Source organism: Vipera ursinii (assembly GCF_947247035.1).
Source record: "Vipera ursinii genome assembly, chromosome: 12".
Classification (NCBI taxonomy): Eukaryota; Metazoa; Chordata; class Lepidosauria; order Squamata; family Viperidae; genus Vipera; species Vipera ursinii.
In genome coordinates, this window is record NC_139525.1 from 508221 (window position 1) to 528919 (window position 20699).

Below are 20699 nucleotides of genomic sequence, written 5' to 3' on the forward strand. Positions count from 1 at the left end.
GACGGAGATGGGGGGGCAACGGTGCTGATTCCCCCTCCCGAACCACCCTCCCCTTTGTAGCTGGGTCCCTCCCTCCCCAGCAGTGGGAAGCATCATTTCCCCCCCCCCCGGCCCCCCCAAAGCAAGAGGTCCCCGGGGCGTTTCAGAAACAGGTTTATTTACAGTTAGGGAAGAATGTCCACATCCTGCTTGCTCCTTCCTGATAGCCCCCCTATGCCAAATAACTTGGGGACCGCCTGTGGATTTGCTGCCAGCCCATCGGTACCAACCCCTTCCCAGGCTGGCTATGCCATGCACGCCAGTTGGCCACAAACACACACACACACACACACACACATATGTCCGGTGCTGCAGGCCAGGCAATGGTGCCCCAAGGCCAGGGTCTCCTGTTCTTCAGAGCTTGGAAGAAGAGCAGGGTGGCTCCCCTCCAAGACCGCCTCCATGCCAGGCCATCCTCACTCATCAGAATCCAGATCGCTGTCTCCAGCTATGGAGTGGAAGTCCTCGCTGTCATCCTCATCCTCTGACAGATGAACCTGGCTTAGCACGCTAGGGCCGCATCGTTGCTCTTCCTCCTCTTCTTCTTCTTCCTCCTCTTCCTCTTCCTCTTCTTCCTCTTCCTCCTCCTCTTCTGAGATCTCGTACCCTCCCAGGCTACTAAAACTGGCATCTCGCGTATTGGACTTTGGGCCTGGCTCCTCGTAGCTACCGTAACTGGAAAAAGGAGCAAGAAAGGTCCTTATATGCCAAAGGAAGCCACACCGTTAAGATTTTTCTGCTGAATGATCGGTCGCCTGATGGCCTGTCCTCACCTGGCGTTGCTGTCCTCCATGGTGTGAGAAGCCTCTCCTCCAGCCCCCTCGTAGGACATCATGCTCTCCTCGTTGTCCATGCCCATCCGCGTGTTCTCTTGGAGGACGTGAGGCTGCTTGGGCCGAACTGCGCTGGGCTCCACGTCAGAATCACTCCCACTCTCACTAAGCTGAATAGCTAGGAGACACAACCAAAGGGTCACTCTGATGTTGCGCCATGCTTGCCAGCAACATTTTTACTTCCCCATCACTGCTGTGGGCTTCCAAGGACATTCACTTCCTCAGTAGCATTTCACACTGCCATGACTTGAATTAACAGAACCAAAAACATCAGAAAAAGATAGTAAATCATTGGAACTTCTCCAATAAGCAGGTTTGGGTTTTTTCACATTAAGTACTGTTTATATTATCATTATACATTTTACAGAGAGCATCAATTACTGGGTCGTATAAAAATGCTAACCAATAAATAAAACACATTTCCCCAATTGCTCCTGTGGTGACTGTCCTATTCTAATTCACAACCTCTCTCTCTTCTCCACTTATTTAATCTGCGCTTCATTTTTCACAACAGCATCCGAGACTCTTCTCCCCCCCTTTCCTAAAAATCCCTGGGCCGGGAAGGCAGCAAAACCTCTTTACAAACTGATACGACCCAGTGAAAACTTCCTGTGCTCAAATCAGCATCCTTTTCTGTCTCGCGCTTAGCCTGCATTCTCCCCCCTCCGTGTCTCTGGCGATATTTGTACAGAAAGAGGGGGAGAGGACGCCTTCCTGGGTCTTTCTCCCTGGAACTAGGAGCAGATACAACAAAGAAGGGCAGCATGGTTCCTGCGCAGCGGCTTCCTGCCCTTTTCAGAAATCCAACAGCCGACTCACATGAAAAGGGGTTATCGCCCTCCTCATCGCTGCCGTCATCGTCCTCCCCATCTGACATGAGCAGGTCTTCGTAGAGCACGCTGGCCTGAGGCTGCTGAACCAAGCCTTCTTCCTCATCAGCCAGGTCTCCCTCTGCGTCCTCCACTTCCTGTCACGGGGAGCAGGAGGGAGAAGGGGAGGTCAGAAGTTGAAACAGAGCAAAAGGATGCTTGGCTTCCTTCCCACTGACATGGTGCACCGGCAGTGCCAGCTCTTCCTAAAAACTGATTGCTTTGGCTAGCATTTCATCCGCTGCTGATAGAATCGCTCCAGAGGGCCCTGCACTGCCTCAGCTTCTGCTACGAGAGCAGAAGCCCACAGGTGAGCTACAGGTGGGGTCAAGGATACTCACTGGGGCTGGAGTCTTAGGTTTCCCATCCTCATCCTCATCCAACCCTTCAATATCTACGTCAGAGTCTTCCTCGCCCAGCCTACCTTGGCCCTGCCGCATCTGAGTGAGGAACACAGAGATAACGCCACTGAGGAAGGAGCGGGCACCGAGGGGACACAGACGCTCTTAAAGCAGGCCAGCCAAGCCACCAGGGGAGGAATCGCCCAGGGTGGAGGGCACTTCCTGGCCGCCCTTATTCTGCTGCCTCCACCGTGGCAATGCCTGCTTGTGCTCTGCGGGGCTTTACCCGTTAGACTAGCTGAGCAGCAGGCCCAAGCCCCAAAACACCAAGTGCCAGGCCCTGGGAACAAGCTTTCTCTTCTCCAGCCTCGCAGGGGCCTAGAGACAGAACTGCCTCCCTGGACTGGAAGAAATCAACCTTTTGTGGCAGCTGACGGAAACCACATCCAAGTGGACGCCCACTAAAGCCCCCGGGGAACGCATCCTTCCCATTCCTTCTCAACTTTCTCCCTCTCCTTTGTGTAAACCAAATAGTTATACCCAACACATTAAAAAACCATACCAGGGTAAACATATTTGTCTCAGGTTAGCTAAGCTATATTATATTTTCCAAGAACTGCCCTTTCCCCATTATTTTCAAAGCGAACCCTCCATCCATTACTACCAGAATTCAAATGACCCTCTGCGTTTCTGGCACACGTATTTTCACACTTAAATGAAACCAGAAAAGGAGCAACAATCTGGCAGTGCAAAGCTTTGTGGATGTTCAGAAACTTTCCTCCCTTAATGTGAAATTGGAGCCAAGAGGCAAGGCATGGGGAGTCCCCTCCTCTCTGTCAACAGGGCTGGGTCCCATTTCTTTTCCTGGCTGCTCAGAATATAGAGGAATCCCTTTCAAAGGCTTTTCAAAGCAATGAGATAGTAGCACCCATCATTCCCAGAAACTATCGTCTGATCAAGCAAGGCCTTCTGTAAGAGATCTTCCTATACAGAGCTCTGTTTTCACACCTTTGACCAGGAATGAGAAGGAAGGTACCGCCTTTCTTGTGCCAGGCCCTATTTCAACATGTCTACAGCTCCTGTGGGAAAGCTACTCTTCCTTCCTGCAGTCGGCGCCCCTCTCTTTTCCTGCGGAGATCTCAGCCCATTTTGCTGGGGTGCGTTTCTGACCTGCGCAGACTGCTTCTCGGGTGTCGTGGTGGGGGTGTCCATAGCAGATAGATTGCTCTCATCTTGGTAGACGGACGCATCCCGGGACATACTGAGAGAGGTGTTGGTATCGTACAAATCGGGTGGCTAAGGGGCGTTTGGAAGAAGGAAATTGGGGTCACAGGAGTTCAGATGAGATACAGGTTCCCTGTGCTTTCAGAAGTGAGCCCCTCTGTTTCTTCTCTTAGCTATCCTGAATCAAGCATGCTGACTATGAGGCTGATCCCTATTCAGAAAAAAAGCTCTGCGCATTTCCACTGTGCACTCTCTCTCCCTCAGACTCGCTGCAAGAACAGTGAAAATTGATTGCTCCCTCACTGGTCCACATTCCCAGAAAGGAACAGGAAAACCAGCGAGTCATTTCTGTGTTCATTCCTATCGCTTATCTTTCACTGCTTTATTGACCTTTTTCTATTTTGCTTTTGAAGACTTGGCTGAAAACAGTCTTTGAAGCCAGTGCAGCCTGGTGGGTCTTCTACAAGAGGGAAAGCCTGAGAATCACTTTCAGTGGACAATCGTGGCAGAAACCGAAGGCAGGGAAAGACCCAATGGGTTACCACTGAACTGGACTCCCCCCTCCAGCTCCAGTCCCCCCCCCCAGGGACACGCCAATTAAAATCCGTCCTGGCTTTCTCTCCACCAAGCATCTCCTGAGCTACGAGTCCAACTGAGCTGTTTACCCAGAAACCTCACCAGATCAAGAAAAGTGCAGCCCCACCCCCACCCTCTCTGCCCCACTTCTGGTCACAACCAGACCCACCTGTGGCGTGTAGGGCCCAGGAGTCATGGGGTCCAAGCTCTCCAGATCAGCTTCCTCCAGGGCTGCTTCTTTAGCAGTTGAGATGTCTCTTTCAAGCTGAGTCAGGTGCTCATCATACTGAAGGAGGGAAGATGAAAGAAAGAACAAAATATCCAAGGCCGCCAAACTTGAAAACAGCTGATTCTGCTTGACAGCTATTCTGACTGACAGATTCAGAGCAGTGCCCCTTACCTCCGCTAAGGTCTGGTGGCAGATATTCACAATCTCCTGAGCTGTTTTGGTGTACTGGCTGTCCGGCCCTGCATTGAAAAGCCCAATCAAGGTACCTCGAAACACAAAGGGACAACTGGCTTTCCAGGGCCAGGGAGCAGAGAAAGATAGGCAACACCTGCCCGCAAGGCCTCCTCCAACTCTGCCCAATCCCACTCAGCAGGGCTGGGCCAGAAGACAAAGGGGAGCCTGGCAGCGAGGCCCCAGAGTGAGCAGGGGGCATTGAGAAATGGCCTATTTTAACCAAGCAAACTTTCCGGTGGGCCAGACCCCTGGTCCGAGGATGGTCTTACACTCCGGCCAAAGAAAACCTACCATTGTATTTGATACTATTTGCAAGGATCAGGTTCACATCATCTAGGAAGACTTCTCGATTCTGGTACTTGTGCTTGGAGATATTCTAGAAGAAATCAGTGGACCGTAGGAAGAGCCCCGATCCCAAGCGGCCTGTTCAAAGGCCTCCTTAGCTGCCCTGCTATGTTTCCATTTCCCACCATCTTAGGCAACACACCCAAGGACCTATCTAAGATAGCCCTTAGGACGTTTAGGGGAGCAAAGGCAAAACCCTCACGCCTTCTCCTGATTGACTTCGCATGAACTGTGCCATAACCGAGGAAGGCGATCCCCTCCCCACCTGCTTTTGAGCTTCAGACCCAGAAGGGGGCTCATCAGGGCAGCTCTTGGCTTCAGCCACTCTCAAGGCACTTCTTCCATACCTACCTTGCGGATAGTCTCCAAATCCATTGGGCTGACAATAACTTTGTAATAATCTGGCACAAATTTCTTATTAACAGGATGATGGAATGGCCAAGACTGAAAGCAAAGAGAACATCGACAAAGAGCTTTTGGAAGACATCAGTTCAAAGCAAAAGGCATGTCTGTTTCCCAACAAATCCCAATTCAAATCTCACAAAAAGGTAGGGAGGAGAGAAAGCTCCAGAACAAGTATGTTTTTTTCCTAGCTGCCCATTAAGGCTTGCGAAAACTAGCATTGCTCAAGTGCAGCTCAGGAGAAAAGGCTATTGAAGATGAGCTGCACCAAAGCAGAAGAGGGTCCCCTAGGAAGCAGGGATCCTACCTCCTGACATCTCCAAGAGCCCCTCTCGCAGCCCCCCTCCCCCCACAGCTCCCTTTCATCCCCTCCGCCGTCTGCCACGGGCACACCTACATCAGGAACCACTTTCATCTTCTGGGTCACAATGTTGTCCAGAATAAAGGAAAAGGCTACTTGGTCATCGTCGTCCAGAAGGGGATTGATGGCCTTCTCCAAACGAGCCAATTTATCTTCTTTCTGAAATGACATCAAGGTTCAGGAAGGCAAGAATTACGGAGATCAACATTCTCGAACCAATTCCAGTTTCACTTTTCAAAATGAATTTTGCCACCCAGACTTCAAATCTGCTCTAGCTCTTCAACCTGTAGGTTGTCAAACAGTGAAGCCTCCCATTCATTACGGGGACCAAACTGCTGCTCAATTTTTCCAGAAATTTTGGCTGATTTTTCCATGCCCCCAAAGCTTTTTTACACACTGTCAATGGCACACAATACAGTTTACCTTTTTAATTGTGGGAATACTTAATACTTTTAAATTGAAAAAAAAGCATGGCATTAAAATTGGTTGACTTCAAGCAAGGTCAAGTTGGAGCATTTAATATGCCACGTCTGTGCCCTCTGATCTCAAGCAGGTACCCCAAGGATTGCCCCCCTATGGTGAGCTCTCTGCCCAGAGGCAGCAAGCAGCAAGGGTGCAAAGGCTTTCTAACTCTGATCTACCAGTGCTTTTATGAAAGTGTATTGGTGCTTTAATAATAGCATTATGAAGCTTAATTAAAGCTTCGTCTCAGTTGCTCGCTCTTTCTCCGTTCACAAAGAGACTTGCCTCTTTCAGTTTCTGGTCACAGAGGTCCAACATTGACTGAGAAATCTGGGTCAAGGAGTGCTTTGGCCCTGCAAAAACAGAGCGGATATCAGAGTGAGGCTCCTCCTGGGGCCCCAACCCCTCTCCCTTTGGTTACATCTATAACATTGTCGTGGATAGCAATAATCCTTAGGCTATTCATAGTAGCAGAAACAAAAGCAAATAGTTAAAAAACCAATAGTAAAACAGCAAGACTTCCCTTCTGAGGGTCTTACTGCACAGGAAAGAAAATTATAAACGTGTGCTCAAAAGACAGATATTCATATTCCACTGATAGCAAGAAGGGTTAATGGCTCTGAGGCAAGCGTCCCTCCCTTCATCACAGAACTTCAGGAACAACCAAGCAGCTCTTCTTGCTTCGGCAACCTAATCTGCTTTAAATCGGAATTGCCGGTTCAAGGCTGTGGGTGGCTACCCTAAAATTACTCCAGGAAAAGGAAGTGAAGGACTTCAACAACCCAGATGGCAAAATCACACCAGGGAAGAGGAAAGGAAGATGCTCAGGTCAAGGGAAAAAATAGCAAAAAAAATCCAGGAACTGAATTGGCTGGTCAGAAAGAATTCCACACCAACCCTACCAAGAATGAGAGAAGCTTCAGCAGATTTAAGAAAGAGCAATTTCAGAAGGGAAGTTTTTGGCATCAGACACGCTGGTGAGTTCATTCTCAAATCCCCCTTTCATTGCCGTCCTCCACCCCCTCAGAATCACAGAAAAGCACCAGGCTGCTGCCCTCAGACCCTTCCTCACCTAAGACCAGGGGCAAGTAAGTAAAGGTTAGGGAAAAAAGGTGCAGAAACCGTTGTAGGTGGCGCTGTTCTTCACAATCAGCTCCAGGTGTTCCCGAAACTCTTCCCGAGAGGGATAGAGTCGCTTGCGGACGTTCTCCCGGAGGGTCTGCAGGTCCATCGGTCTGGGAATGATCTTGTAGTAATCTTTCACCAACTTCCCATTCACGGGCTGGTGAAAGGGGTACGTCTGGGGGAGGCAAACAGGAAGAGGTGTGTGTTCTGGGCCCCCCAACTGACACCTACCTTCCCCCAATGGGCCCCGTGCTCTTCCCAGCCAGCCAAGCCCCACTGGATGCCAAGAGGCACAGCTTTACCACGCTAATAGACACAGTAAACCCTCATCTATTCATATTTGCCTTCTTAATAGTTTAAACTTTTAATAACTGTTCAATTAAAATTAAAATCTTTGACGAGAAATGTGGTACATTATTTTTGTGTGCTTTAGACTTATTTTAATCTTTAATAATTAAATCCAACCTATTCCCGGGAGAGCCGAGCCGAGCTTCCCTGTTAATTCCGAGGGGCCCACGGCAAGGAGATTCCACAGTTACCGAGCCTCCTTGCCAAGAGCGGAACGCCCCTCCCGCAACGCCAGCACCTACATTGGGAAGGTCCCGCATGTCATTGATGACGCTTTCCAGGACGGAAGACAAGGTCACCATGGGGTCCGTGCGTCGCCGGTGGATGGACTTGTGGGGCCGCTGAAACAGACAGGAAGCAAGACCATTAATAGGGCTGCAGACTCCGCAGAGCCCCAGAAACAGCTTTTCTAATTTTCTGGTCCAGTTTTGCAACTTTTATTCCTTCTGGCTGCTACACCACAAGGATTTAGAATTGAAACTCAGTCGTTCGTTCTGCTCGTTACTATTGTACATTCAGTACTTATCCCATGTAGCAAGCGAATCTCCAAAATCGTAATGTTCATGAGCTTGGCGGTTTTCCTGCAGACATTTCATTACCAAACTAGGTAACATCATCAGTGCTACAAGCACCCCAAAGGACTCATGGACACTGATGATGTTACCTAGTTTGGTAATGAAACCTCTGCAGGAAAACCACCAAGGGCCCCACCGTTCAACCCTGAGCTACAGATATTCCCTTCTATCGATGCAATATGCGTTTCTGGAAAAAAACCCCACATAAATCACATCTGAATATTTAAGTAGTAGGACATACTATACTATAAGGTCAAGACAGGTAGAAACCAAAGGCACGTAGAAGGGCTCACATTTAAGTAGTCACAATGCACCGTGGTCCCAACCCGCCGCTTCTTTTTTGGGGGAAGCTGCTGTTTGGGGAACTTCAGGACTAAGGACTTCCTGCGAACCTCATCCGCACTGCAAAGAAATGCCGAAAGTGGGGTCAGCTGCAGCTCCGCCCTCCGAAAGGACTCAGCCCCCCAGTGTGTTCTGACGTCTGAGCCTCTGATCCTGTCTGCCCCGGCCAGCAGGAGCCCGGACCCTGAGAATCCCACCCCCTTCGGCCATAGTGCTGGACACCTTCCCTGCCACTCCCACCTCTCAATCAGCTGCTTCCCCAAGACAATCTTGGTCCCCTCCACTTTGATGAGCTCTTCGTTGTCGTTGGGGATGACGGTCTTCTCCAGCTCCTCCTCCTGCTCCTCTGTCATGGCCACCGGGTTGGAGGGGGGAGCGTTAGTTTGGTAGTACAGAGGGCAGAACTTGTTGGTCCTCATGTGCCCAATGGCCCCACAGGCCCCACACTTTAACTGCAACAAAGGAGCAGAAGCCCATCCCATATCAGGCAACCCACTTCCCAGGTCAGCTGGAGGCAGGCAGGGGAGACATGGGAGGACAAAGTAAGATGCAAACCTTGATCCCAAGCACCGCCCCACCGCGCCCCCCCCCCATTGTTAGTAGAAAGGCTACATGCCGAGGAGGAAAGCTGGATGTTGGATGTGACAGAAGAGAAAACAAATCTCACACAGCCCAGGCAGAGTTGAAGGCTGAGTTGGGTTCCCCCCCAAAAACACAACAGTGGAGTTTGGATGCCGAAATGACAGCCAGGTGGCGCAGCAGGAGCAGCCCACATAACAAGGGCCCACGGCCGGGCCGGGCTTGGTCCCTGAGGGGCCCCGGCTCACCTTCAGATCCGGGCGCTCCTTCATCTTCCTGGGCTTCTTCTCTGGGGGGCCCTTCAGCTTCTCCTTCTCCTGGTTCCGCTTCAGCCGCCTCAGCTGCTCTTGGATCCGGCGCCTTTCCTTCCGCATCTCCTCCCGGTGCTGCTCGTCAAAGAGCGCAAACTTCCGGCTGGAGGACGAAACACAGGTGAAGGCCGTCCTCAGCCCGGGCTGGCCAAGCCTTCCCCGGCTGCTCCTTGGCACGCTTCCAAAGGTAACAGCCTGCCCCCCCACCCCCACCCCCAGGGCACAGCAAAACCTCTGCCAAGCACTCAGGCCCAGTCCTGCCCCCAGAAAGGTTTCTCGGCAGCCGTAACCTACTTGATTTTGGGTTGGGTGGTCAAGAGCTTGGCAGACTTTGAGGCCTTAGGCTCACCCCAGCGGCCTTCCCAGATGCAAGGCATGGCGCTGCTGCCCAGAAACCTCCACTGCGTATAGAGGCAGCCCCTTGAAACAGCCGATCACCCTCCCAACACCCCCACCCCCACCCCGCTTCAGTTCCAGCACTTCTTTTTCCATGGCACTTTTTCGCTCCAGAGCCAACTGCCTGTTGACCTAACTGGCATCTCTGCCCAGGACGACGCTGGCTTTCAACTTCAATCCATATACTTGGATTGCTTATTTTTTTTCAAAAATGGCTGCCTTGGAGCAGAAATGTTTGAAATAAGCTTTTCCGTCTACCAAAACCTCCCAGTCCTGCAGCAAGGGATAAAAGCAGGCACCCCTGCAAGGCAGGGATCCTCCTGACGCCCTTACATAAACTCTTCATCCTTGGTAGTCCGGATCCTGCTGTAGGCATCGATGACCGAGGGCTTGCGGACAGTTTCACATCTCACATACTCCTTCCCATCCTCATCGCGGAAAGTGCGATAGATTTTCAAGCGGCGACCGGTGGCCGAAGAATTGAGGCTGGTCACAGAGGCCGTGTCATCGTCTTTATGGGAACCACCCAAGTTGCCAGGAGTGGAAGCTGCCGGGAGGCAGGAGTCAAATGGTGACTTTGCCACCCTCCCCACAGAAGGCTACGCTGAAAGGGATTCTGAGTGTCCAGAATGTCACTTGACCCAAGCGAGGGAAGTCAACCCAAAGGCAATACTCAGCACTCTTGTCCCTCGATTCTGGGGGCTTCGTATGGACCCTCCCTCAGTCTGAGCCGGGAAGCCCCTTCCCCAACCTTCAGCACTAGAGCCCCGCGTCTCCTCCTGATGCCTTTCGCCCTGCTTGGACTCAAATCCTTACCAGCCCCCTTCTTGTCCCTGCGGTCCCTCTTGGCCCGGTCCTTGTCGTTGCCGCCGTCTTCCCCCATCAGCATGCGCTGCAGCTCCTTCCGTTCCTGCTCCTCCCTCTCCCGGGACAACTGGGAGCTGGTCTTCTTGTTCTGGAGCATGTTCTCAATGTTCTTCCCCATTTCCTCGAAGTCGCTGTCTTCGGCAGAGCTGCTGTCTGTGTCTGTCGACAGGATCTCGGTGGACTCCAGGACTCTGGAGAATCTCTGCCTGGTCAACCGCTGAAGCTCCCAGGCAGCCGAGTGCCAATGCCAGGAGCACAGAAGGCACAGACACCTACCCTCGCCCCCACCCCAAATTCACTCCTGCCCTACACTGTAGGAATCTCAATCCCGACCCTCCTCTTAGCGCAGGGAAAGCCATGTGCTGAAAGCCCTAACTAAAAAACATCCCCCTCCCCATGTGCAGAACATAAAGTGGCCTCCCATAATCCCCACCCTCTAAGAGTTGTTCCCAACTGCCTAAAGTATCTGTGTATCTTTCTAGTAAATTCCTCAATTTACACTTCAGGGAACCTCTATGGAAAAGGAATTCTCCAGCTATGGTCAGGAGTGGAAGTAGTTTCCTGGAACAAATCCCACAGATACGCTGACAAAGGACTCAAGAGCTACCATTCATTGGGATGGAACTAGGCAGGCCCCAGAGCTGCCTCCAGGTCCAAAACAGCTTTGCCACAAGCCATGCAGGAAAGATGCCATAGGAAGCAGGGAGGACAGGTCTCGGCCAGTCCCACACCGAAGACTACTCACTTGTTCTGCAAGTCAAAGATGCGCTGGCATTCCTCCTTGTACCGCTCCTGGTGTTCTGCCACAGAGAAGCGGGACCCTCGGGCAAACTTACTCATGGGACCTTCGCCTGAGCGAGCCTGCTCAGTGGACATTGTCCGTACCACATCGATCACCTCCCAGCGGGACAGCTTCTTGATCTGAGGAAGGAGAGCCATTGGCTGCAGAGGCTCCGAGGAGGCTCAACCCAGGGGAGTAAGCCCCCTGCCCACACCCACCTCCTCTTCGGGGACTCCAAACTTGCGCAAGAGCTGCTTGGCGTTTTTCAGGGATAAGCGCCGAAGATCAGCATCTGTCCCTGTGACCGTCTTCTTCACTGGCTGTGGTTCCTTGTCATCCTGCTTGAAAAGGAGCAAGGACCTTCCATCCCTGTCTCAGCCCTTCATTTCAAGGGCTCCAGGCTTGGCACCACTCCAGAACCCCAGCAGCGTCATGACCCAGGCCAGGAGGTACTCCAGGCCTCCTCTGCAGGCAAATGGAGCAGCTGGTCCTGGGCGACTGCCTAGACGCTCCTGGTGGCAAGGCAGCCCCTAGCCATCTGGGTCCTCCACTTACCTTCTGCTGCGTTGGCTTGTTTGGGATCTTTACGTAGGAGAAGCCTTCTCCGCATCCTGTTGGGTCTGCTACCCCAGTAACTTCCAGGAGACATTTCCCTTTCATTGCTGCAATAAAAGCCCGTGTGGTGTTCCAGGGAGCTGTCCGCACCTAAGCAGAACCAACAGGGGAGAGAGACTTTGCACTCCAGAGGGAAGAACAGCTCCTCTAAAAGTCTGGCTGAGAACATGCGCCCCTCTCGGGGGCCCAGCTGTACCTCATCGTCTATCTTCATCTGGAAATCCTCCTCGTTTTCTTCTTCAGGGGCAAAAAAGGATTTCTCTCCGTAACCTGCGTCCTGAGAAAGAGACACAGGCGCCTCCTCTGAGACCCGTCAAGGGCACAAGAGGAACCCCAGATTGCTTTCCCGATAATCCTTTCTCCATGCAGATGCTGCAGTTCCAGGAGGTCCTACCCCTTCCCCCAGCTGAGCCCTCTCCAGGCCTCTTTCCCGGGGTGGTGCTGTCATCCCAAAGTGGCTGGCAGCAGGCAGGACAACCAACCTGCCCTCGACCCCGTTTTCAGCTCTCCTAGAAGAGCCAAGGGGGTCTGCGGTGCTTCTCACCGTTGCCAAAGGGCCGTCCCGTGTGAACGGAAAGCCACCCTGAAGGCCTGGTGGGACACCAGGGAGCAAAGAAGCAGAACGAGGCTTCTCCCTTCTCCAACTTGCTGAAAACATTCATTCTTCTTGCTCCCAAGAACGAACCCATTTTTCTGATCAAATTCGATATATCGAAGCTCAAGCTTGAGTTTACGCGTTGTACTAAACCAGTATTTTGAAATCACGGTTTGATGGGGAAAAACATTAAACTGTAACATTAAACTGTAAATAGGCAAGTACAGACACTAAAATAAGCCAAATAAGCAAATCAAGGAAAGGTTAAAATGATCCATGAAGCCAGCTGATGATGACCTTCACAAATCCTTGGCAGGACAGATGACCTCCGAAACCCTGAACACGGCTCACCTTCAAGCGCTGTTCAGCAGAAATCATGCTGTAATAGGCACAGCACTGCTCTGGAGACACCATTGCTCTGATTTCCTCCTCGGTTGGCAGCCGGAAGTCAGGTTTCAGGACCCACCAGTTGGAGTCCAGCCCTGAGGAAGCAACAGCCCCCCTGTGAGTCTGGCCCAACCGCACGCCTGTCTGAGGCAGAAGATCAGACCAACCATCCTTGCCTACCGGTGCGCTTGAAATCTGCACAGAGCTTCAGCCGCTTCCGAATGCTGCTCTCGGAATGGGAAGGAAAGGCCTTCTTAATATCCTCCATGCGAATTCTCCGGGGTCGGTCTCGGCTCTTCCAGAAGAGGCGATAGATGAAGACCTGGCAAGGGTGGCAATGAAGTAGCCAGAGGCTCAGGGGCTACAGGTGCAGGATACTCCTCGGAAGGGACCTTTCCTCCCATGCCTACTCCCGTACACCTCCCCCTTCCACACCGGTGGGCCCCAATACCCACACAAGGCAGAATTCAGGCACATCCCCAAACTACGAGCCAACCTGCAAGGCAGAATAGAGTTGCTCGCCAATGTGCTCAAAACCAGGAACAGGGCCCGGCTCAGTCTGTTTGCCAGCTGTTCTTTAGCACGTGCTTATGAGTCGCAAACAGACGCTAGTGGCATGGCTCCTTCCCCACTTCTCCAAAAACCTGCTGAGAATGTCTAGCAGTTGGGCTCTCCCCCAGCAACAAACCTGCAGGAAGTCTCGGATGTGTGTATTAGCCCGTTTGGAGTTGGGGCCAGGGACTTCAAAGAGAGGACACTCCTGGCCAACCACAAAGATATCCACCAGCTCCCGGATGTAGTAGCCCTGGCGCGTCCGAATAATTAGGAAGTCTGTTTCAAGCATCTTGTGAAGGTAGATCGGAGCCCGGAAGAGATTATTTTCAAATGCCTGATATACAAAAGGAGCTGTTCAAGCCACCTATAACAGCAGCAACAGCAGCTCTCTGCAACCTGGAGGCTCCAGGAATACTGGCCTTTCCTCCTTTAATGTCCTGCCAAGGAGGAACTCAAAAACTCACGGACTCTTTAGCTGCATTTGGCTGGTCTTTATAAAGGAATTGTCCATTTGAGATGCTGTGCTATCATCAATGATCACTGTATCAATCAAGTTTCCTTAGGCTTTACACACTGATGTTGTGGATGGTATTTGTAACATTACAGTGACCTGCTGCTCTTTCTCCTCTCTCACACACACACCTACACATGCCATTGAGCAAGTGGGTCTGTCCACAAATCCTTGGCTGCCACAAACCCATCTGTCATTAAGACTAGATTCCTCTGCTCTCTCCCCACAGCACAACAGTCTGCCCCAAAGGAATCCATGTCTCAGCGCTGCTGAAACAGGGAAAGCGGGTGTGTGTAAAACCGCAAGCCCAGAGGCCTTACCTGGAGGAGCTGGCCGGGATGAAGGGAGCCCAGGAAGGGGGAAGTGTGGCAGTATACAGTCTCCCCATACTTGCAATCTGGGGCGCCAGGATCCTTGCCCGGTTTCTGCCAGGAGCAAGAAGGCTGACTGAGCGAGGGCTTTCTCAGAGGAAGTCTGAGTCTGGCAGCCAAGCCCTGAACTCACCCGCTTGTAGTAGTTCTTGATCTTGGTGGCCATCCCAACCTGCATCATCAAGGGGGCATTCTCCTCACTGTACTCAGCCAGGATGAGGTCACCATCCTTGCCCGTGAGGTCCTGTGGGGTGCGCATGAAGAACATCTCCCCGCCCCCAGAGGCCTGGCGCTCCTGCTCTCTCATCTGGGTACAACACAAGGAGGGTCAAGGAACACACAACACACACACACGTCTCCATAGGAGGCAGAGAATCTCTGCAGGCCGAAGCCTGAGATGGGCAGAGCTCGAGACCGGGCCCTTACTTTGGCCTTCTTCTTGATGTGCTTCAGCAATGGCTGCACCGCGTGGGGCCCAGGCTGTGACAAGGTGCCAAAGGAGTACTTCTTCAAGGGGGGCCGGTGGAACTGCCGCAGCTTCATGGGGCCCATGTGGGTGGGGAAGAAGGGCTGGCGCAGCTCCACAGCAGGAATTGAGTGCTGTACCAGACCAGAGAGAGGCACAATTTCGGCATTTCCTGAGGAATGGTTAGGCCCCCGTCGATCACCCTCAGCTATGGGAAGGCTCCCCACTCCCCAAAGAGGGACAAAACTGCTCTGATTGCATCAGGTTCTGCAAACCAATCTTGCGGGCACGTTGCAGAAAGCCAGGGTTGCATTAGGCCCAAGAAGGCACTTTGGCACAACCAGGCAAATAACTGCTTTGCATACATATCACGTAAGGCCGTGGTTTAATTATAAGTTGTTTGGTAAATCAAAAGTAGCAAGTTTGCCAAATATATTAAGCTGCAAGCTGAAGTTTGTAACCCCAATAGCTGGATTTAGGTAAGGGTTATGTCAAAACCAAAGGAAGTATCAAAAGGCAAGCCCAACCCAATCTCTCCTCGTTGATTCCAACCTGGATAATATTGCCGCCAAAGGTTCCGCGAAGGCCCTGCTGCTTGGGATAGTAAAACTCATCATTGGAGAGGTTCCAGGGATCTTTCACTTCTGGCTGAGACATATTCTGGAGTGGAAACATGGGCAAAAAAACACATCAGAATTTCCTCCCCTTCCTTCTCTATTTCTCTCCTAATTCAGAAGAAATGGAGCCCCTCTCAAACCTGCTGGGGCTCTTCCTTAATGACTCCCGTTTTGCCCAAGAGGATCCGGCTTTTCTTCAAAGAAGACTCTTTCTTATTTTCCTTGGAGGGGGAATTGAGTGTCATCTCTTCCTTTTCATCGGGGATTTCTAGAAGGAGCACAGGAGAAAACGGTACCTGAAACACTCTTCCCAATTACCCCCAGTTGATGAACCAGGCAAAACCGCTCAAGGTATGGAAGCAGAAGCAAAGGCCCACTTAGGTTACCACAGAGGTGGACTTAAGAGCCTTCCCTGAAGCCAGGAATTAGTTACTTGCCAGATCACCCCAGCTCACAAAATGCTTAAAGAAAATGTTTTCTTACAGAAAAGATACGGTTTAACTGCCACAGCCCCACCAAGGAACCTTGGCATTTGCTCTGAAAATTCTGTTAAGAACCTCACTGACTCTTGCCCTAGCTCCCAGAGTCCTTTGAGGGAATCAGGCTAACTAAAACTGTGTTCTGGGAAGATTCCCGAGAGGCTGCCTCTCATCTCAGTTCACTCATTCTCCCCTTTAGGAAGCCAGAAGGCTTCCACCAAGAAAGCACCACCAAGAAAGCGACTGTGCAGGTGCTACCTAGGATGATATTTTCATCGTTGGGATCCAAAGTCAGGACCGGGGGCATCAAGACCCTGCCCATCGCCTTGTCATCCCAGATGATGTTGTCCTCCCAGCGGCCGTAGACCAGCTCTTCATTGTCAATGGGGAAAATGGAAAACCATGGCTTGTCTTCATCCAGGGCTGCTGGGACAACAAAGTGTGAAAGTGAACTCAAGAGAGCTGGATACTGGCAAATTCCTCCCCCCCACCCCCACCCCATGCTCTAGCACCACTGCAGAAGAGAGGGCGGTGCTCCAGGCCCAAGGCGACACTGTGCTCGGGGAGTTAAGAGGAAAGCAGACATTTCTGCCCACGTTTCAAACAAATAACATTTATGGGGCAAAGCAGAATGGTGGGGGGGAAAAGAGGAGCAATGGGAGGATCAGACCCCTACTGACTGATCGCTACCCAAATTCTTCTTTATGCCAACTCAGTAAGCCAAACCCCTGAATGGTCAGATTCCCACTGTCCAGGTAAACCACTGTGCCAGAGAACGTAACACCCGATGAACAAAACTTATCCAGGGATGATTCAGGAAGAGGCTCTTTGCTGGTCCAGTTCCTTCAGAGCTCCTCCTGCCCAGAGACCCTTTCTCCTTACCTTGCTGTTCAGGCAACTGCTTCTCTTTGCCCTTAGCGATGCTCAAGACTCCTGCCACACCGGGCTTTTGCACCAGGGGAACCGGCAAGTTGAGCAGGGAGCCACTTCGGTTCAGCCCTGCCAACAGAAGCAAGGAAAGCATCAGCAGACGCAGAAGTAATTGAGCCAAAGGCAAGCAGAAAACAGGGCGCCCTACCTTGCTGGGCGTTGTAGGCAGTGGCGTTTCTAGTCATGCTGGAAGGCAGCCAGCCTGCCAGACTGGCTCGCTGGGTCTTCGTTCCTTTGTGCTTGATGTCCTCTCCGTTCCAGATCACATCATCCTCCCACTGCAGCTGCGTTACCATCAGGAAGTGCTCGTCGGCCAGCAGCTCATCCTTATCAGCTGCTGTGCTCTACAAAGGGAAAATAAAGGCTCACCAGGAACCGACTCACCTCCTTGCTGCCAGCAAAGCACTGCTCTTCTCTGCAACTCACTTCCTCTTCCTCCTTGGCTTCCTTCAACTTGAAGCCATAGTCAAAGCCGCTGCCGTCTTCGGGGATGCCCAACATGTCATACCAGAGTTGGGCAGGACCGTAGCGCCATTCTGACACTTTGGGCCTGGTATCAGCTACTTTGTCTGCATCTCCAGTTGCCTGGGAGAACTTGGACTCCACAGGAGCCATCATAGTGATCTGAAGGATATGTGGGTGTCAGAGAGTTCAGGGAGGGAGCCACAGGAGATATTCTCGGGCAACCAGAATGGCCCCTTCTCCCCAGGAAACACCTTCCCTCCATTTCCGCAGACCCACCTCATCATCTGACAGACACTGCTCTGGGGGAGGGGGAGGAGCAAATTCATATTCCCAGGGGGATTTGCCTTCCAAGACTGGCTCAGCACTGGCTTCCTCCTCTGGGACTTGTGCTTCCGGAACTGACTCCCGGTGTTTCTTCCTGCGCTTTCGCCGTGCACTTCGCCAGACGGATGGGACGTTTTTCCCAGGGCCAAAGAGGCGTAGAAAGCGTAGCACCTGAGAGAGAGGGAGGGAGAGAGGCACTTCAGCCGTCTGAAAGACACAAAGAGGAGATTGCCAACTGGCAGAATCTTGGCGGAGTGGGGTTGGGGTTGGTTGATAGAAGCTGGGGGAAAAAGAACCCTGGTAGTATCAGCCAGAAAGTCTCAACCAGCTGCTCTGCCAGAAATATTCTGGGTGCCCTGATCTCTTCCTCACTGATTTTACTGAGATCGTGGCAGGGGCACCTCCCTGGCTGGACCAGAAGGAAGTGTCCTCTGGCTTTTCTAGATCACCACAGATACCTTCAGAATCCTTTGGAGCCACAAGGGAATCCTCAAGGAAAAGGAGCAACTCTAGCAGGACCACGTGGGTGACTGGAACCTGAGGCCCAAAGTGTACAGAGGGTCAGAGAACTGCCACTCGGGGCTCACACTCCGCTCTACCTTTCCAGGCCGGAACTCAGGGAAAAGTGCGGTCACGCTGGGCAGCTGCTTGGTGGCATCTCGCTGCATAATCCCAGCAAGCGGCAGGGTGAGCTTCCCTTCCTTCGATTCGGCCTTTCTCAAGTCCTGGGAACTCGTCTCCGACTCGGAGTCAGAAGAGCTGCTGAAGTCCATCTTCTCCAAAGCGGCAGATGAAGGAGCAATGATGGAGGGCAAGATGATACCATCCCCCTCTTCTGGCCGTAAGAAGGGAACAGCCGTCTCAGCAAAAGGGAGCCCTGCATGCCAAGGCCCCGATGACTGAAACGGAACCACAGCCACATATGCAGCAAACGGTTTCTAACATTGTGGGGATCCACGGAGAAAAAACCCTCATTAAACACGGTGGTGAAAAAAGGATTTTAAAATCTTCAGCTGTGGCTATATAAACACGCAAACCTTAAGCAAACCTTTGTAAGTTACAGCTTGCAAGGTACTTCCTCGTCAACTCTGCTAGGCTCACGTCACCAAATAAGTGCTTCCTCCGAAACGCACCCAGGCCCTTAACTGGACTGCTTGGTCTCTCCCCCTATTGTCCCAAAGTACATACACACCAGAGACTGCTGCCTCCTTCTCATCTTCCCTTTTCATTGGCACTGGTGGGGGGGGGAGGGGGAGGCATCAGCTTGGAATCAATGTCTTCTGAGTCAGCATCGTAGTCATCATCATCGTCATCTGAGAAGAACAAAGGAAGTCACTGGATCGCCCCTCCTCACAATCATAAAAGTTGAGCGAGCCTCTGCTTCAGAAACAACAGAAAAAATCATTGCCATCAACCACCTGCTCTCTGAACTGGATGGAGATGGCCCATGGCCTGCCGGTATCTGCGGCTCTCGTCTTCAGCCACCTCAGTAATGTCAGAATAATCCACAGCATCCTCTGTGCTCTTAACCCAGCCTGCAAGGGAAAAAGACCTGGAAGTCACAGGGCTGGGAGGGGCCCGTTGGTCTCCCCTGTCCTTGACGTCCTGAAAGAAAACACCGTTTCCCACAAGAGACCCATCCCCCGCCCGGCGCATTCCCCGTGGAAGCCCCGCTGAGGACCCCCCGGGGAGAGAAGCGCCTGACCCTCCGTCCATCAGCGCCTTAATAAACCGCCTCCGGCCAGCACTGGCCTCTGCCGTCTCACGGGCGGTCTCGCCTCCCTCCGGGCCGCATCGAGGACGGCGACGCCCGTCTCCCCGCAGCCCGCTCGTGCCAACCCCCGAACCAGGCGGCGAAGGCCCAGGCGGGGGGCGCCGGCGGAGGTCTGACCCCAGCGGCCGGTCACATCCAGGCCGGGCCCCGTTTCCGCCGCGAGCGACCCTGTCGCGGAGCCGCAGCGCCTCACCCTCCTCGTCCAGGTGGGCTCCGTCCGCCTCGGAAGCGTCGTCTTCGCTGGCCGTGATTTCGGTGATGAGGCTGCCCAGGCCCAGCGCCCCGAGCCCGGCCAGGTGCTTCTTAGACTCCTAGGGGAAGCGGGCGGAGAGGGAGGTTGGCGCCGGCCCTCCTCCGCCTCCTTCCCTCGCCGCCCGCCGGGCCAAAGAGCCCTGTCCCGGCGCCCACCTGGTCCAGCAGCCCCTCGCCCTCCAGCTGGCCCTGCTCGTTGATGTTCCCGAAGAGGAAGCCGGCCAGGGAGAAGGGCGCCGCCCGCCGCCCCCCGCCGCCGCCGCCGGCCTCCTCCTCGCTCTCCGAGTCCGACATCTCGCCGGCCCTGCGCTCCCCGCGGCCGGAAGCGCGGTCGCCGCTTCCGTCGCAGCGGCGGCCACCGAGGGCGGCCCTAGAGCGGCCCGTGCCGGCGAGCGCCGCCCTCGCCTCGTCTTCCTGTCTCCCGGGGGGCGGGGCGGGGCGGAGGAGGCGGAGAGCTGGCCGGCCTCTCCCGCAGGGCCTCTGGCTCCTCCGTCGCTGCCGGGAAATCCCCCCCCCGTAGTTCCGGGCTGCTTCTCTCCGCTTAGCCTCCACCCGCGGCTTCCCGGGCGGCCTTCGGGGAAGAGGCGGGGTCCCCCTCCCGTCTGCCGCAGCCCCTCCGCGCCTTCGCTTCCTTAAACCAGCCGCGCCGGCTTCCTGCAACCGTTCGTGTTTGAGTCGTCGGCCCCCTAGTCGTCCTCGTTGCTCTTCCCTGCACTCTTTCCAGAGTTTCGGCGCCTTTTTTATATCGTGGCGACCAAAACTGGATGCGATATTCCAATTGCGGCCTTACCGAGGCATTCCAGAACGATACCAACGCTTCGCACGATGTTGAGTCTATCCCTCTGTTAATGCAGCCTGGGACTGTGTTGGCTTTTTTGGCAGCTGCAGCGCACGACTGGCTCATACTCAAGTGATCGTCCGCTAGGGCTCCACTTGAATATGAGACACAGCCCAGACTGGGCTCAGTGTGGGTGGGTAATGCAATCCCTCTCTTCTAGCACGGCTGCCCCTTGGTCCCAGGCAAGCGTGCAGAACCCAGAAGCTGAGAGCCGTGGTTAGGGGTCCAGCCAGAGCCTGGGGCTACAGAAGGGTTGCGTGAAGGAGCCCCCCCTCCCTTTA

General features: G+C 53.2%; 1 protein-coding gene across 1 annotated transcript; it reads right to left on the bottom strand.

Annotated features, from left to right (window-relative positions):
- Positions 1-137: 137 nt before the first annotated feature.
- Positions 138-19883, bottom strand: TAF1 (TATA-box binding protein associated factor 1). Its single transcript, XM_083372165.1, is given in 41 exon segments — positions 138-714; positions 813-990; positions 1692-1839; positions 2083-2181; positions 3253-3378; positions 4052-4168; positions 4283-4350; positions 4637-4721; positions 5042-5134; positions 5490-5612; positions 6201-6268; positions 7038-7215; positions 7631-7729; positions 8257-8365; positions 8546-8757; positions 9133-9298; positions 9925-10138; positions 10408-10649; positions 11204-11379; positions 11458-11577; positions 11795-11944; positions 12051-12131; positions 12801-12931; positions 13017-13158; positions 13525-13725; positions 14223-14327; positions 14407-14580; positions 14700-14873; positions 15292-15399; positions 15497-15624; positions 16094-16261; positions 16718-16834; positions 16914-17109; positions 17192-17389; positions 17507-17725; positions 18154-18389; positions 18747-18801; positions 18803-18867; positions 18973-19089; positions 19522-19639; positions 19737-19883. Coding segments are annotated over 41 exon segments (5901 nt in total). The 5' UTR covers positions 19875-19883; the 3' UTR covers positions 138-455.
- Positions 19884-20699: the final 816 nt, after the last annotated feature.